The following is a 17,111-nucleotide window of genomic DNA, read 5'->3' on the forward strand; positions in this document are numbered from 1 at the left end:
GTATTATTTCCTTGTTTTATGACGACTGGTATTAGGTTAGTACAATTGTAGATGGATTTTTAAATTAATGTAGAAGTGTACGTTAAACATTAATAACAATGCTTAATTAACTTAGAGGACCTAACTTGCTTCACGTTATATTCCTGCTTTGCTAACATTTAACGACGTTACGTACAAACATCAGGTGACTTTCATTCCTTTATAGATAATTATCAAATATAGAAGCATTGTGTTTCGAAAGTTATATTCCAGATAATATAATAAGTAGCCTAAGTATTCTACTGAACAGTTGTTTTTTATGATAGCTAACAGAGGTTATGCAGATAATTGTATTTGATTGTGTTTTCTTTAAGCACCAGTATATAAAGTTAGATGGGTTAAAGAAATAGAGAATAACATATTTCTGTGGAACTTTAACGGTTCTCCAGTGGCATCAGGTTTTGGTTTTTAAGTGTGATGATGCCTAAACATGCTGTCTCCGTTGGCAGCCACTAGATCTGAAACAGATATGCATTATGTTGTATAGTGGAATTAAGCCAGCTTCAACATGGACTCAACGGCAAAAATATTGGAGGAAAACTTAGAGAAGATTTTGAAGGGTGAGGGACTTGAGTTGAGAGAGTTTGATTTAGCCCCGGAAGTGCAGCCTGTCACACTGAGGAAAAACGTCTGTTACATTGTCAGCGCAGTGATCTTCAACTCAAAGGTAAAGATTGCGTCATTCTTGCATGTCTTTTAAGTTGTCTTCTCTAACTTTTAGAGTCTGTCCAGTGTCCTCTTATTACAGTCACCCCCCTGCCGAACATCACCTAATTAGTTCCACTAATGAGCTGTACAATTTCACTGGGAGCATGACATTTCTTTTTTCTTTTTCTCTTTTACTGGCAAAAAAAAGGTAGTTTGGTACCTAACAAGGCATTAAACTGTAGACAACATAGTCAAGGTTGCTTTCTCTTACACTTCACGTAAGCCATTATTGTGTCCATTTAGGAAAAAAACAGAAACACTCTTGGTCATCCTGGACATGATCCGGATATTGTAAGATCTGTCATTTTTGGCTAGCCAAATTACATTTAAAACATATATGATGTATATACATACTACAAAAACAAACAAAAAAACACTTCAAATGCACTATCCCATTCCAGAGTTATTTTATGCTGCAAATATTCACAGTTTTTAAGATATCCATACCATATACAAGCCATGAGAAAGTTTGATATGTTTAATATTTCAGTTCATGATTTTTATTTTATTTTTTATTTCAGGTTTTTCCATTTTCAAAAAATTAAAGTATAATATGAATAAAAATTTTATTATATAATTAATATATTATAATAATAATATTCTATTGATTTTATATATATATATATATATATATATATATATATATATATATATATATAGGGGACACTTCAATATTTTTGATCTGCCTGCTTTGACAACATTGTATGAGAACTGAACTGGACAATGACATCACTGTTTTCTCCAGATAACTAATGATTTATACAACGGAAATGAATCAACACTGATTCATCTGGACAATGAATTTCTTCTAGAGCTGCTGTATAGCCAAAACAATCTTTGTTGCATTATTATATTTATTTAACTATAACTATTTGTTATAGTTAACAAAAAGATTATTTTATTAGACTGAACAAATGAAAGCATTGTTTTTTCACATTTTATTGTGATTTAAAGGAATAGGTCACTTAAAAAAATGAAAATTCTGTCATCATTTACTCAACATTCTTCAAAATAACTTCCTTTGTGTTCAGCAGAAGAAAGAAATTCATACAGGTTCGAAACAACTTGAGGGTGAGTAAATGATGACAGAATTTTCATTTTTAAGTGAACTTTACAACTATCAAAGTTATTTAGCTGTTAGTTGAGCCACTGGCACACATTAGCCCACAACTTACATTTTGGGAAATATACTTTATTTAATATTTCATGGCTAATCTTTAACCTAAAATGTAGATGTTTTATATAATGGCAATTCACCAGCATGTACAGTATGACACATATTTTTAGAAGTAGATGAGTTTGCTTTTACGTTGTAAAAAAAAAAAAAAAAAACTTTGACATGCCAAAACAGTTTTGTAGCATAAAAATTCGCTAAATATTTCAGTAACACTTCAACAGTGTCATTGTTACACGTTACATGTAGTTACTATAGTAATAACTATAAATTATGCATAATTACATACCCTAAACCAAATACTAGTCTCTAACCTAACCTTATAGTAAGTACATCTACATAGCAAGTATCACTCAGTAGTACTTCAATGTATAACTATAACTAACTCTAAGTGGACACTAATTCCACTACACTGATTAATGTCAACTTCTTCAGACATAAAAGTTTTGCATGTGTGTTTGCTTGTGTTATACAGGGGGAGGTGTTACTTGTTCAGGAGGCAAAGAGAGATTGTTATGGCAGATGGTACCTCCCTGCAGGTCGCATGGAAGAGCGTGAAAGCATTGTAGAGGCACTGCAGAGGGAGGTCAAAGAGGAGGCAGGAATAGACTGCCAGCCAATCACACTGCTGCTGGTTCAAGAACAAGGGCCACAGTGGGTTCGCTTCACCTTCCTCGCTGAGGAAACAGGTTAGATTGAATCACCTGTTTCAAAAAATCATTGAACAGGGGAGAGTCTACTGGCAAAAAGAGAATGCGTCAGAGCTCGTAATGAAACAAGAATCAACATTCAAATAACTGTGCTGACCCAGAGAGAGCAGTTATCATGTATAGATATGAAGCAGCTTCACAAACAGTCTTTTCAACCACATTGTTATTTCTCTGTTACAAATATTCGGCAGCTATCACCCTGTAGCCCAAGACTGGTTGCCCACTGAAGCTAAGCAGGGTCGAGCCTGGTCAGTACCTGGATGGGAGATCTCCTGGGAAAACCAGGTTGCTGCTGGAGGAGGTGTTAGTGAGGCCAGTATGGGGTGCTCACCCTGTGGTCTGTGTGGGTGTTAACGCCCCAGTATAGCGATGGGGACGCCGTCCTTCGGATGAGACGTTAAACCGAGGTCCTGACTCTCTGTGGTCATTAAAAATCCCAGGATGTTCTTCGAAAAAAGAGTAGGGGTGTAACCCCGTCATCCTGGCCAAATTTTGCCCATTGGCCCCTGTCCATCATCATGGCCTCCTAATCATTCCTATATACTGATTGGTTTCATCACTCTGGCTGCGTTTGAAACCACATACTCACTGAGTAGGTATTTCAATAAGTACTTATTTAATGAGCGCTAAAAGTGTAGGTACTATATAGCCTGAAAGCATGAAGTATGAATGCGATCCGGACATAATCCGCCATGTTGACATTATCATGTGACCTATGGCGTTATAAGCGCAACAACTTAAAACATATGAGCGACAGGTTTAATTCATCTGTCTGTAAATATCTTGATATTGATGAAACATACTCATTTTGTGGTCTTGTTGAAGAAACAGCTGCCAATTTATTTTGTGATTATAGTATAGTATCTTGGATTGATTTTAATTCTTAGATTTTTAACCCTTTTAATGTGACCCACAGTTTTATCCTTAAAGATAATATTTTTTATTTCGGAAACCCAAAATTGTTATCTCTTGAATATGTTGTTAATTTCTTTATTTTATATGCAAAAATATTCATCTACAAGGAAGTGGCTTAAAGGGTTAGTTCACCCAAAAATGAAAATTCTGTCAGTAATTACTCACCCTCATGTTGTTCCAACCCCGTAAGACCTTCGTTCATCTTCGGAACACAAATTAACATATTTTTTATGAAATCTGAGCGCTGGCTCACTCCTCCATAGACTTCTAGGTGACCGAAACTTGCTGGCCCAGAAAATGTATTAAAGAGATCGTTAATATAGTCCAAGTGACTCCAGTGGCTCAATCTTAAGTATATCAAGCGATGAGAATATGAGGAAATGAATAGTGGAATAAAGTCGTTATTTTTGTTGTTTTTGCGCACAAAAAGTATTCTCGTCGCTTGATATACTTAAGATTGAGCCACTGTAGTCACTTGGACTATATTAACGATCTCTTTAATAACTTTTCTGGGCCAGCAAGTTTCGGTCACCTAGAAGTCTATGGAGGAGTGATCGAGCTCTCAGATTTCATCAAAAATATCTTAATTTGTGTTCCGAAGATGAACGAAGGTCTTACGGGGTTGGAACAACATGAGGGTGAGTAATTACTGACAGAATTTTCATTTTTGGGTGAACTAACCCTTTAAATCTCCTTTATGTTTTCCACTCTCTTGTTTCATCCCTCAGGCTTATAAATAACAAAAAAATTCTTTATTTTTAATGCATTATGATGAATAATTCAAAGATATATCTCATACTATGATGTACACAAAACCATGATATTTCTGTTTTTCTGTTTTTTGTCATTATGATTGTTCACTGTTAAACAATGGTTTCTTTCCCTGATCTTTATTTAAAAGTATTTAATTGTAATAAATTCTGCAATAAAAAAAAAAAGATATGAACGACTAACACCTAATAGCATCAGTAACTTCGACAACCCTACCTACTGTAGTACGGTTTTCCTCAGTGTTTGCAAAGTTTGTAATGTCTGCACAAAGGAGACGTCGGGCAGATGCTCCAAGATCTCGCCTTTGGAGAAGACGATTGATTTTTATACTTGAAAAATGTAAGTATCACTTCTTAAAAATTAAGATTACCCCATGAATTGCATTGCTATCCCAACACTTACACACAATAATAATGATAAATGCTGACCAATACTTAATTATATTTACTAAAAATCTAAATTATAGTCACTAAAAATGATGTTTTAGTAAAACAAGCAAAAAAGTAATTTGTTTTGTCATATAACATAATTATGTATGAATACACACAAGACAAATGCAAGGTGAATACATCTCAATTTTCAGTCAAGCAATGAATTAATGCATAAATTAATTAAATAATTATATTTTATTTACTGGCAACAACAGGAAACATGAATAATATGAGTAATAGAATAAATAAAAGTAACCTTCACAATAAATAAATAAATACATACAGTATACAAGTTAACAACTCTTGAAACATAGCTTTATTCAAACGTATTGTTCTAACAATCATGTATTTACAGGTGGTGAACCACACATCCTACTGCCATCTCAACACAGCTGTTCTCATTCTGCGGCTTTATTCTGATGAATCAGCTGACCACCGTGCCCACCTTCGCCTGTCTCTGCTGTCCATCATGTCCGGCATGCTGCAGTCAGACTGGAATCTGATCATGGATGGGAAAGGGACATGGAGGTTATCCTTGCCTGAGTGCACCGTCTGCCTCATCACCTCATACAGAGAGCCTGTACAGAACCCTGTGAGGCTCGGTTTAACAGCAAGCACTCCCGTGCACGAAACATAGTAGAGCGAGCCTTTGGCATGCTGAAAACACACTGGTGCTCTATTTTCTTCACAGACAGAGGTGAGCCATGCCTTTGTGCCTGAGGTTGTTGCGTGCTGCGCATCATTGTTGAGCCAGAGGATGAGGAAGACCATGATGATGGCCCCCCTTAACCCCACAACCTTGGAAAAGAGTGGGAGAACATGTGCGGGACAATCTGGCTGCCACTGTGTCTGCTCCAAACATTTGTGTTCCTGCTCTCTATGAGCATGAGCATGACTACCTGTAGAACATTTAAACAGGTTCAAATAAATGCGTGAATAAATGTAAATGTGATTTTTGTAAATCCTTGTCTCGGACACAAACGTTCAATAAAGCTGTTTGTTTCTTAAAGTTTATTTCTTCAAGGTACTATTGTATTATATAAATGCATACATACATTTCATACAATTGCTATTTGGGGGCTTAAAGGGTTAGGTCACCCAAATATATAAATTATTTTATTTTATTATTAATAGTCATTATTTACCATCACACTATTCAATCCCTGTGTTTTTTCTTTTTTTTTTTTTAACACAAAAGGTGATTTTGGTCAGGTGTGTCCTGCTGGTTTCTGTTCATACAATATCAGTCAATGGAGCCTGACTTCCAGAAGTTTCATGACATTATTTGATGATGCTTTTGAAGCTTCTGAAAGTCGGGCTTCATTGTAAGAACAGAAACCAGCAGAAAAAAAAAACTTGACCAAAATCACATCATCAATGTCTTTTGGTCTTTTTCTAGAAGCTCTCGCTGGCTCTGGGCTCACTGAGGATGAAGAGACTATAGCAACATCCGGGCCAGATGAGGCAATAAGGGCAGGTGGAGTGATGGAGGGTCTCATCCATGGCACTACACAATTTCCAGGATGCTGCTGTGGCTCTTCATCCTCAGTCTCATGCCAGTCTGCAGACATTTCAGAGGCCACAAAAAAATGCACAAACGTCACCTTGCCTTGCAGGCCCTGCTCCACCACAAAAGCTCTGCAGCACATTCACAAAAATCAAGAATCAGAAAAGTGCTGTAATAGCTATGTTTGAAATGACAATGATTAAAATAAACTACAACTTAAGATTTAAATAGATTTTTTACTCATTTCTGTTGTATACTCACTCAAAGCCTTTTAATGGATGCATTCTGCTTCATTAGCCAATCACCACCAGATAAAAACACACGTGTGCTCATCTGTCCTTGTAACATCCAAACAAGATTCATGTTTCCTCTGTGATTTATGTGCTCAATACTAAATTCATTGTTGAGGTAGTTGCTGATGTGTCAACTCACTTTTTATCCAACACACATGTTCCTCAATTATCAACTGTACTTATGGACAAATAAAATAGATAACTTAAAAGTAGTTACTTTATGTAGATTAAACTTGAGTCTAGCGTCTTTACACCTTCAACAATTCAACAGTTTACTCTACAGTAGTTCAACAAATGCAATTTTAACACAAGGAACCATGTTTACTCGCATTTGAAAACACCCTCGTCACTGTTCTCATCCATGTTTGATTATGATGTATCCTCTCCCGTGGCCTCCTGGGAAGGCTGGAATAGAAAAGTATCCATCGATGAGTGCTTCGGAATCTGGGCGGATACACTAGGCCATTTGGGGATTTCTCGCCTACTGTTTTATGAATACTGAGGTTTTGGACATACTACTCTTTTCACATACTGTTTTCTCCTACTATATAGTAGGCATATTCTGATGTTACATTAGTATACGCACATCCGAATCTTGCGAGAATTAGTACACCACCCAGGTATTTTTTCGTCTACTCTTTTAGGAATACTCAGGATTCGGACATAGTATTCGTTCACCTACTGCTTTTTGCCTACTATATAGTAAGAATATAGACTGGGTGAACCCAGCCTGATCTGCCCGCGATTTAACTTTGAGCTTGGTCTGGTGATAGCCAGACTAATAAGTATGTGGTTTTGACCGCAACCTCGGTCTCCTCTCCACCAATAAGCTGGTGTGTGGTGGGCATTCTGGGCACTATGGGTACTATGGCTGCTATCGCATCATCCAGAGGGGTGCTGTGCATTGGTGGTGGTTGAGGAGGTTCCCCCTTTCATATTTGTGAAGCATTTTGAGTACACAGAAAGAAAAGCCCTATATAAATGTAACATTAAATATTCATATTATCACAGAAGTACTGGGGTAAAAGTTTATAGTTCGGATATAAACGCTTATGTCTACGGAAGCTATCAAAATACAGCAAATCACCTTTTGAAAGTAACTTGGCGCTTCAGATGACAACTTTATCGATTATGTTGTTACGCCATAAAAAAAATATTTGTCATTGAATCATTCATTCAATTCATTCATTCAAGTGATTCATCCAGTAATGAAACAAGTGAAGTATTTATGATTGAGTCATTTGAATCGGTCATTCATACAGGTTTTTTTTATTTATTTATTTATAATTCATTCAGATTAAATAAACATTTTAAGTAAACTGCAGCAATTAACATTTTGTCAGACCCTCTAGTAAATGACGTTATTGTTTTTATGTTGTCTGTTTAGAATCGTGGGAGAAATGTGATCTCTTTTTGAAACCAAAAAATCAAAAACCAAAAGATTTTTATTGTAAAGGGTTTAAACCATGTTTTCCATGCTTGTTCAATGAACAATAAACAATCAATTAATAAACATGCACCTGTGCAACGGTGGAAAGACTTTTTTTTTTTTACTATGTTGTTCACGTTATAGTTTAAGTCGGTTCTTATTGGTTTTTGGCTCTTGTATATGAACAACCAAATAGAGCTATTCAAGTAATCTGCTTAAAATTTGTGTATATTTTCATATCGCAATATGTAGAGATGAAAAAAAAAAAAATCAGTTTTGACAAAATCATATTACTTTTCAACAGGAAAAATCTTTTTTTTTTTCTCATTGTGCCACCAGGGGGCTCTCTGAAGACAACGGCAGAGGCGGATACTGAATCCCTGCAAGCTCAGTGGTGGGATCGTGAGTCTCCACTTCTTCTTCGTGCACGTGACATACTGCCCCTCATTGATGCTGGAATAAAATATCGCCAAAATCCCTGGTTTCCTGCATTACAACCTGTTGACTTCCCTTGTCACGTTATTTGCCAAAGACTTTTCATCACATTCGTCTCCAGCAGTGGTAGCACTGACACCAGTGATGAGGACCGCCTGTGGCTTCTGCTGAGCGATAATAATGCCAGTTCTCAGCCCAGTCTTCCTATTGAAGTATCAGTTAACATCTCGTGGTCTGCGCACAGACTGATTAAGAAGTGCATACCTTCGTCTTTTGCGTTCATAAACATTATTATATGTGGCATTCTGGGAGTGCAGCACAATGGGAGAACACCAGGGAAAACGGACGGCATCTGCTTCAACACACTAGTGTTAATGGAAAATTTAGAGGGAGGGCCTGAAATCAGCAGCCCACCACCATTGGAGAGTGACAGTTACAGATGGCATGAAGTGACCAATCAGAGCCTAAGGGCAAAGATAAAACAGAGGATTAAAGATGGGTCTGTTCTGCCTATTCAAAGTTAATACTGATGCTCTGCCATTCTAGTAGAGGATCAGGACATTACGCAGGCCAGAATTGAACCTGCATTTTCCACATGGAAACCAAAGCTCAACGTGTCTGTTGCATGTATGCTAACTGCTAGGTCATGGCTCAAATGCATTAATAACCTTGCACGTTTGAAATATTAATCTTGTGTGAATAAAATGATGATTTCTTGTTCAGTAAATAAACTGTCATTAAAATATGTTCATTTTAAGAAATACAGAAACAAAATTATTTTAAAAAGTAAAGATTCTGAAAGTATTGAATGAGAATTGATTGAATGAGAATGGAATTATTAAATTATTAAAAAGTTTTTGTTTCTTCACTCCTTCGTGCACGTTCATTACAGCTACCGTGACTGATATTATTTTAAAGTATATTATTTCCATAAGTACTCTCTTTAAAAGTACGTCAACGTGTACTTCATTTTCACAAGGGACTTTGGACATTATTATATAACATACACATAGCACTCTTGTAGCTTTTTACCACAGTCATCTATATCAGTAATATAAATGAATGCTGTTAGAAAAAAGTTGTGATACATGAATTTATGTATTCTTTATTATAATCTTTATATATATTTAATATGAGAAATACACTGAAGATATTATGAAATGATGCATTTCACATTAAGTTACTAAATAATATGTATAGTAAACATTTATTAAGTTTGTCTATTTTACCTGCCTGTTTGTTTTATATTTACCTATTACATCATTTGCTAGTAGCTATAAGGGACATGTACACAAACGTGAAAGTGAGTCCAGCCATGCCACAGTTTTAAAGACCAGTGTGATGTACAGTTACCTCTGAGAAAAGAGTTCTACCTCCATATGAATTAATCTGGTTAACATTTTATAACATTATTATAATATATTCTATAAAATCAATTATATCATCAATTATAAAATCACTCAATTATTGAATAATGTGGACTAAACAATGAGGAAATAATATTACGAATGTTTATACTTTCATACCTTTTAATTATATATATATATTTTTTTTAATTATGTAGCCTATATCATTTAATAGTTTACCAAAACATCTGGGTCTGTAAAATTTTTCAGGATTGTCCAATACGCTGTTAGCTTTCGTTTGAATACTGAGAAGTGATTTCTGTCATCGTGTGTTGAAAAATCCGGAAACAGGAATCGTGTAAATTGGAAAGGGAACGTCAACTTATCTTCATATACAGCGATGTGCCCGAGAACGTCAGGCTTTTAACAGATATGTTAAGGCTATTATGTGACGCCGGCTTGCAGGCAAGTCTATAAAGAATAGGCTACAATTATTTAAAATGAAACGCGTTTATTTATATTCTGAATATAGTTTGCTTCTCACCATGTAGGCTACACGCAGTCCATATTTAGCTTAATATGAATGAAGAGCTGGATGAAACACGAGACGTGTTAAAACTAAACATAATTTCTCGGTTTCGACTTTTATTCAAACATTGTTTTTTTTAAAGATATGTGTAAGGGAGCGTCTGAACAGGTTTTACAAGTGGCTTGACAGTTTGTTTGTACAGAAGCCGTCAATTAGTTCAAACGCTCACCACATTTCATAAATATAGGCTATTAAAGATCAATAGGCTACACATTATTAATACATATTATTTCTACATATGTTCAGAGCGTTAGGTTCGTTTCATCATGTCCACGCTGGTGGAGAGGGTTTTGAGGGTAGAGGGACTGGAAGTGACCGAGCTTAATTTAGTCCCTGAACAAAAGAAACCAGTCACACGAGCAAACACATGCTTTGCTGTCTGTGCGGTCATCTTCAATTCCAAGGTAATGTCACAGTTGTTATATAGTGCAAACATTACTTCGAAAACGTCTTATTAAATCATACTTCCAAATAATTAGGGCCCAAGCCCACAGTGCATGTCCACTGTGAGAGACATAATCTAAAAAAAAAAAAAATCCCGAAATCACAATGTATGATTTTTTAACTATTTATTTGTATGATACAGCTGCAAATAAGTATTTGAACACCTGTCTATCAGCTAGAATTCTGACCCTCAAAGACCTGTTAGTCTGCCTTTAAAATGTCCACCTCCACTCCATTTATTATCCTAAATTAGATGCACCTGTTTGAGGTCGTTAGCTGCATAAAGACACCTGTCCACCCCATACAATCAGTAAGAATCCAACTACTAACATGGCCAAGACCAAAGAGCTGTCCAAAGACACTAGAGACAAAATTGTACACCTCCACAAGGCTGGAAAGGGCTATGGGGAAATTGCCAAGCAGCTTGGTGAAAAAAGGTCCACTGTTGGAGCAATCAAATCATGCATGGCACGGAAGGTTCCCCTGCTGAAACCAGCACATGTCAAGGCCCGTCTTAAGTTTGCCAATGACCATTTGGATGATCCAGAGGAGTCATGGGAGAAAGTCATGTGGTCAGATGAGACCAAAATAGAACTTTTTGGTCATAATTCCACTAAATGTGTTTGGAGGAAGAAGAATGATGAGTACCATCCCAAGAACACCATCCCTACTGTGAAGCATGGGGGTGGTAGCATCATGCTTTGGGGGTGTTTTTCTGCACATGGGACAGGGCGACTGCACTGTATTAAGGAGAGGATGACCGGGGCCATGTATTGCGAGATTTTGGGGAACAACCTCCTTCCCTCAGTTAGAGCATTGAAGATGGGTCGAGGCTGGGTCTTCCAACATGACAATGACCCGAAGCACACAGCCAGGATAACCAAGGAGTGGCTCTGTAAGAAGCATATCAAGGTTCTGGCGTGGCCTAGCCAGTCTCCAGACCTAAACCCAATAGAGAATCTTTGGAGGCAGCTCAAACTCTGTGTTTCTCAGCGACAGCCCAGAAACCGGACTGATCTAGAGAAGATCTGTGTGGAGGAGTGGGCCAAAATCCCTCCTGCAGTGTGTGCAAACCTGGTGAAAAACTACAGGAAACGTTTGACCTCTGTAATTGCAAACAAAGGCTACTGTACCAAATATTAACATTGATTTTCTCAGGTGTTCAAATACTTATTTGTAGCTGTATCATACAAATAAATAGTAAAAAAATCATACATTGTGATTTCTGGATTTTTTTTTTGATTATGTCTCTCACAGTGGACATGCACCTACGATGACAATTTCAGACCCCTCCATGATTTCTAAGTGGGAGAACTTGCAAAATAGCAGGGTGTTCAAATACTTATTTTCCTCACTGTATATAAATATAGCTGCGAGCAGCGATGAAGGGCCAAAGCCGGCGGTGCCACTGGCTTGGGCCCGTAATCGCTGCTCGCAGCTATATTTATTTTTTAAAGCTAGATAACTACCCTAAAGGCTCGACCATTAGATGATAGATGTAGCCTATAATAGGCTAACTAAATACAATTCTAACCAATTGCTGTAGTAAAGTTACTTGGCATTTCTAATAGTCTATATTTTCTAATCTAGCAGATCCTTCTGTTGGGCTGCAAATTGCTACATTTATCAAACTCCTAAATTCTTAATCCTTTGCTATTCGCAATTATATCACATGCATTATAGTGATTGATAAACCAGTGAATTCCAAAAGGTTTCGTTTCAGAAAAATATCTTTAAAGTTTATATTTGTGGCTTGGAGATTGTAAGAGTTGTCAAGCAGTTAGATAGATGTTTTCTCAACTAGTCTACAATTTATTTTCTCCATCTTTAAAGCTACGCTATGTAATTTCTTTTTATTTTATAAACTTAACTTCACCCAAATAAACTTTGATAAACCTAATAATTACTTATATTTTAGAGCTGTCAGGACGGATTTAGCAGGAAATTGCATTTCTTTACCCATGTGTGTCACGAATTATCTGTAGGCCTACACAGAGAAAAGTAGCTCTGAGTGTGTAGCATGTAAACAAATGACTGACCATGAATCACTCAAAATGGAAAAATTACAGCTTTATTTATTTGCAGTGCCTCGAACCACATGCATCCACGTAGAAAACAGTGTTCTTCAGCAAGATGAAATAAGATATTGTGCTGATTGTGTGCATGTCACTTTGTTTCACAGAATGAGGTGTTGATGATTCAGGAGACAAAGGCAGTGTGTCGTGGCTCATGGTACCTCCCTGCAGGTCGTATGGAAGATGCTGAAACTATTGTAGAAGCCCTAAAGAGAGAAGTCAAAGAGGAGGCAGGAATAGACTGTCAGCCAATCACATTGCTGCAGATTCAAGAAATGGGGCCAAACTGGGTCTGCTTCACTTTTCTTGCTGAGAAAACAGGTTAGATATAGATATGGTGAATGTTTCACACCCATTGACGCTGGGATCAAATACTGTCAATGTCCCTGGTTCACCGTGTTACAGCCTGTTGACTTACCCTGTGATGTCGTCTGTCAAAGGTTTCTTCTCGCATTCACCTCCAGCAAAGGTAACAGTGACGAGGACCGCTTATGGCTGTTGCTGAGCAAAAACTTCCAGCTTCCTGTGTGGTCTCATTCGATGCACAAACTCTCGCATTCACCCCCAAAACACTGGTTGAGAAGTGCATGCCCTCCATTTATGAGCAGCTGAGTGGAATACATGTGGAATTTTGGGAGTGCAGCACAATGGGAGAGTTCCTGGTAAAACTGATGGGGTATGTTTAAACACTCTTGTGCTATTGGAGTATAAAGAAGAAGAGGAGGAAATCGATCTTAGCAGTCCACCGAAATCAGAGAATGATTGTTTCAGATGGCATGAAGTGACCAATCAGAAGCTGAGGACAGAGATACTACGGAGGATTCAAGAAGGGTCTGTCCTGCCTGTTCAAAGCCTATGAATGAATACACAGCTTAGGCTTTGTGTTGTCCATCATTTAGGCGTTAGGTGTGGTTTCTATTTGTAGTGTTCATAAACTTAGTTAATGGTTTAGTAAGTGTGAAAGGAAAAAGGGTTTATTGTAACAACTAATTAAATCACTGTAATATTTGCAAATTTCAATTGCTCTTTTTGCAGTAATTTACATACTAAATTGTGATTGGTTGTTTATTTCTTTCCAATTTTTTTGCAGCAGTATAATGGAATGCGGCACAGAAGCCATGTTATGTATTCATTTTATGCCAAGCTAAATGGAAACAAGACACAGGTCAAGTGCAATACAACAGTGTTTTTGATGTTGATGTTGCTGTTTTATAGCTATTTCAACTTTGTTTCATAATTGACAAATTTTGCAACATTTACACTGTTATTGAACCGAATTGAAGTGAATGACACTATTGTCTTATGTAAAGCTAAAGCTTTAAAACATCAGCTATAGCTAAATTGAACTCATTTCATAATTGATGAACTCAACAGTTATTGAATGGGACTGAACAATCACTATATATATATTTTTGACTGACTCACAAGTTCTGCTTCAGCGCATGCAGCTCAAACAGCAATGCACGACTAAAAACAATAGGGCAAGTAGTCTGAAAACACACAAAAAAACGAAAATCAAATTCCAGACTTTTCCTAACTGCACAGGAACCCTGAAAGAGGAAAAAGTCATAGGAATATAATTGGAAAAAGAAGCATTACGATCAGGCAAGAGCTAGAACCCGCGGAAATACTAGAAATGTTTTCTAGGGGTGGAGAGACGTTGGAGAGCAAGAAGGCCTGAAAATGGACACGGAGGCTGCTTTGTTTCGCTCAATACTAGAGCAACATTGGTTTTTTGCTGTTGCACAGAACTAAGATATGCTGTTGTTGTTGTAGAATCATAGCTGATTCATCCATACTTGCGTGAGATGTGTGATGCGCCAGCTGTTAGTGGTTGCCTGTGTAGCATAAAGTGTTCATTATTTTTGGGGCGGAGCAATAAAGGGAGGGGTGTGTTTGTTTGGGTGTCGATTTCAAATATCAACAGTGTTTCGCTAACTGTACCTTTAACTCTGTTAAAAGAAAAATATGTCACATTATGAACTAAATAACAGGTTATATACTGTATATTTATGGTTTTGTGATAATAAACACATTGATACTAGTATATGGGAACATTCGCTTTGACTGAAGCCATTTATTATTTTACCATTTACAAACTGCCTTTTACAGCAAAAATGTATATCAAGCAACATGTAGTTTCATTTAAGACCATAGAGACATTTGATACAATGAAATCTGCATGAATACTCAAGGAGTTTATTGCTGTGACGACATAAATAAGCAAGGATTGAGTACAGTCTTCACAAAAGACCTCGACAGAAAATAAAGATCTATTGAGAGTACCAGCCAATGGCAAATCACAAACACACAAATCTTTGTACCTCTCCCACCCTTAGATTCAGCCATATAACATTCAGAAATAAAACAGCATTGATTATTCACGTTTTAGAGAAGATAAATAAAATTATTTTACACTCCATAATGATACACTTAAAGTCCAGTTAATATTTAAAGAACAAAAAAATGAAGAGGGGATGTGCAATAGTTTAAAATCCATAGTGTAAGAATTCTGATCTGAGATAAGGTTTTGAATTGCATATTTGAGTCAGATTTCACTTAGGCTACGTGATGAGAGTAAGGAGAGATGGCAAGACATCCAACCAGAAACACTCAAATTCAAAGAGGAGTGAATGTGGACCTAAAACTATATTATACAGTGTATAGTAAAAACTTAAATATTGTGCAAGGGACAAAGTTTTTTTTTCTTCTATTGCTTCCACATAAAGTGAATTGTCATCATCGTTCAGCAAGACGTCAGCTGTGGAGAATAAGCAACTTTGTACGTCAGGCAGTGTGAAATCCAGTAGCACATGTCTGAATTTTTTTATTCTTTTTTTCTTGGGCAAAAGTTAAACTGCCATCAGACAGGTTTCACTGCTCCCTGAAAACAATCATTAAAAGTGACTTGCAAATCTACAAATATCGCCACTTAACTTTGTTCTGTGCAAATCCATTTTCTCCTAATGACGGAGCCATCCAACAGATGTTGTTGGGTCATGATCCTTTGTATTGTCTTTGGTTTAAGTATCATGGATTCATTGCTCTTCTATGGGTAGTTTGACAAATGCTATGGCAGCCAGTTCCTTGCAGAACTCCTCCAGAACTATCACACCTCTCAAAAGAGTCATGTGATCCACCCTGACAGAGAGAACAGACCGATACATAAAGATATTTTATCATTAAAAAGAACGACAATAACAAAACAATACAAATATTTTGTCAGCCTAACATTTACACATTATGAATGCTTCTTAAAGGGGCAGTTCACCCAAAAATTGTCACCACTGACCCCTTTTGTCTTTCCATTTAAGGCTGGAATACACTACACAACTTTTGCCTAGATGTCTACCCCGATAGAGTCTGTAAGTTGCCCACGCTAGTTGCCGAAATCAGTCTGCAGATTTGAGTTGAGAGATATCACAGAAAATCCTGTAGTGTATGACAAGCACAAACTACATTTTTTAGCTTCAGACTCCAACCATTCGAAGGATATCAAACATGTTTAATATTTTGAGCTGATTTTTAAAACACATATCTTTTTAATTTGTCATGTGTTGAGGAGGTGCATGTTTCTGTGTGGGTGAGTTGTGTTCACAATAACTTCTGGTAGTGTGTGATCCAGTTTCTTTTTTCTTTCTTTTTTCTGTAACCATTTACAAAGTCTGTAAACTGTTTAAAAATGTTTCAGATTTTGAAAAGTCATGTAGCGACTTGCAGAGAATTCCAGTCTTAAACATATCAGCATTCAGGTTTTGAGGGGCATTATGGTGAGTCAATGATGACAAAACATTCATTTTTGGTGGAACTGTCCTTTTAACAGATGCAGTGACTCTCTTACACAGTCTCCTCCTCCAGTCCCATCAGCTGTCTCCTGATCATCATCAGTCTGTCTGTCACATTGTGGATGTGTTGGATCCTCTGCATTAACTCCCCTATCACCTACAGGAAAACACAAAGCTCATGTTTTACAGATAAATGAGGCAGACAGGGCTGCTGTTCTGAAAGTCTGTAGCTGATACATCAGGCATCAAGCTTTCATTCAAGTCAAGTCAAGTATATTTGTATAGCGCTTTTCACAATACAGATTGTATCAAAGCAGCTTCACAGTATTAATTAAAATAATACAACAAGGTTTGTTTCTAGTGGAATTTATTGATTGATAAAATCAAATTAAATATCCCCAGAATATCCCCAACTGAGCAAGCCAAAGGCAACAGTGGCAAGGAACCGAAAAACTCCATC

The 17,111-nt window shown here is 36.9% G+C and overlaps 2 protein-coding genes and 1 long non-coding RNA gene across 3 annotated transcripts in view; 2 read left to right on the forward strand and 1 right to left on the reverse strand.

Moving 5' to 3' along the window:
• On the forward strand, window positions 1-14,920 carry nudt18 (nudix (nucleoside diphosphate linked moiety X)-type motif 18). Its single transcript, XM_084390262.1, is given in 8 exon segments — window positions 1-706; window positions 2,397-2,610; window positions 8,317-8,931; window positions 10,648-10,751; window positions 12,974-13,188; window positions 13,190-13,392; window positions 13,395-13,478; window positions 13,481-14,920. Coding segments are annotated over 8 exon segments (1,839 nt in total). The 5' UTR covers window positions 1-547; the 3' UTR covers window positions 13,726-14,920.
• LOC311277933 lies at window positions 4,520-5,754 on the forward strand. The gene is made up of 3 exons (XR_014625354.1): window positions 4,520-4,656; window positions 5,104-5,340; window positions 5,440-5,754. It is a non-coding gene; the product is annotated as an uncharacterized lncRNA (long non-coding RNA).
• fhip2b (FHF complex subunit HOOK interacting protein 2B) overlaps window positions 14,915-17,111 on the reverse strand; it is a 16,118-nt gene continuing 13,921 nt past the window's right edge. Inside the window, exons 16-17 of the mRNA XM_084388414.1 lie at window positions 16,708-16,808; window positions 14,915-16,007 (exon numbers count right to left, since the gene is read on the reverse strand). Of these exons, the coding sequence (XP_084244540.1) occupies window positions 15,905-16,007; window positions 16,708-16,808 (204 nt within the window). The 3' untranslated portion in view covers window positions 14,915-15,904. The remainder of the gene's footprint in view (window positions 16,008-16,707; window positions 16,809-17,111) is intronic.

Source organism: Rutilus rutilus (assembly GCF_951802725.1).
Source record: "Rutilus rutilus genome assembly, chromosome: 19".
Taxonomy (NCBI): Eukaryota; Metazoa; Chordata; class Actinopteri; order Cypriniformes; family Leuciscidae; genus Rutilus; species Rutilus rutilus.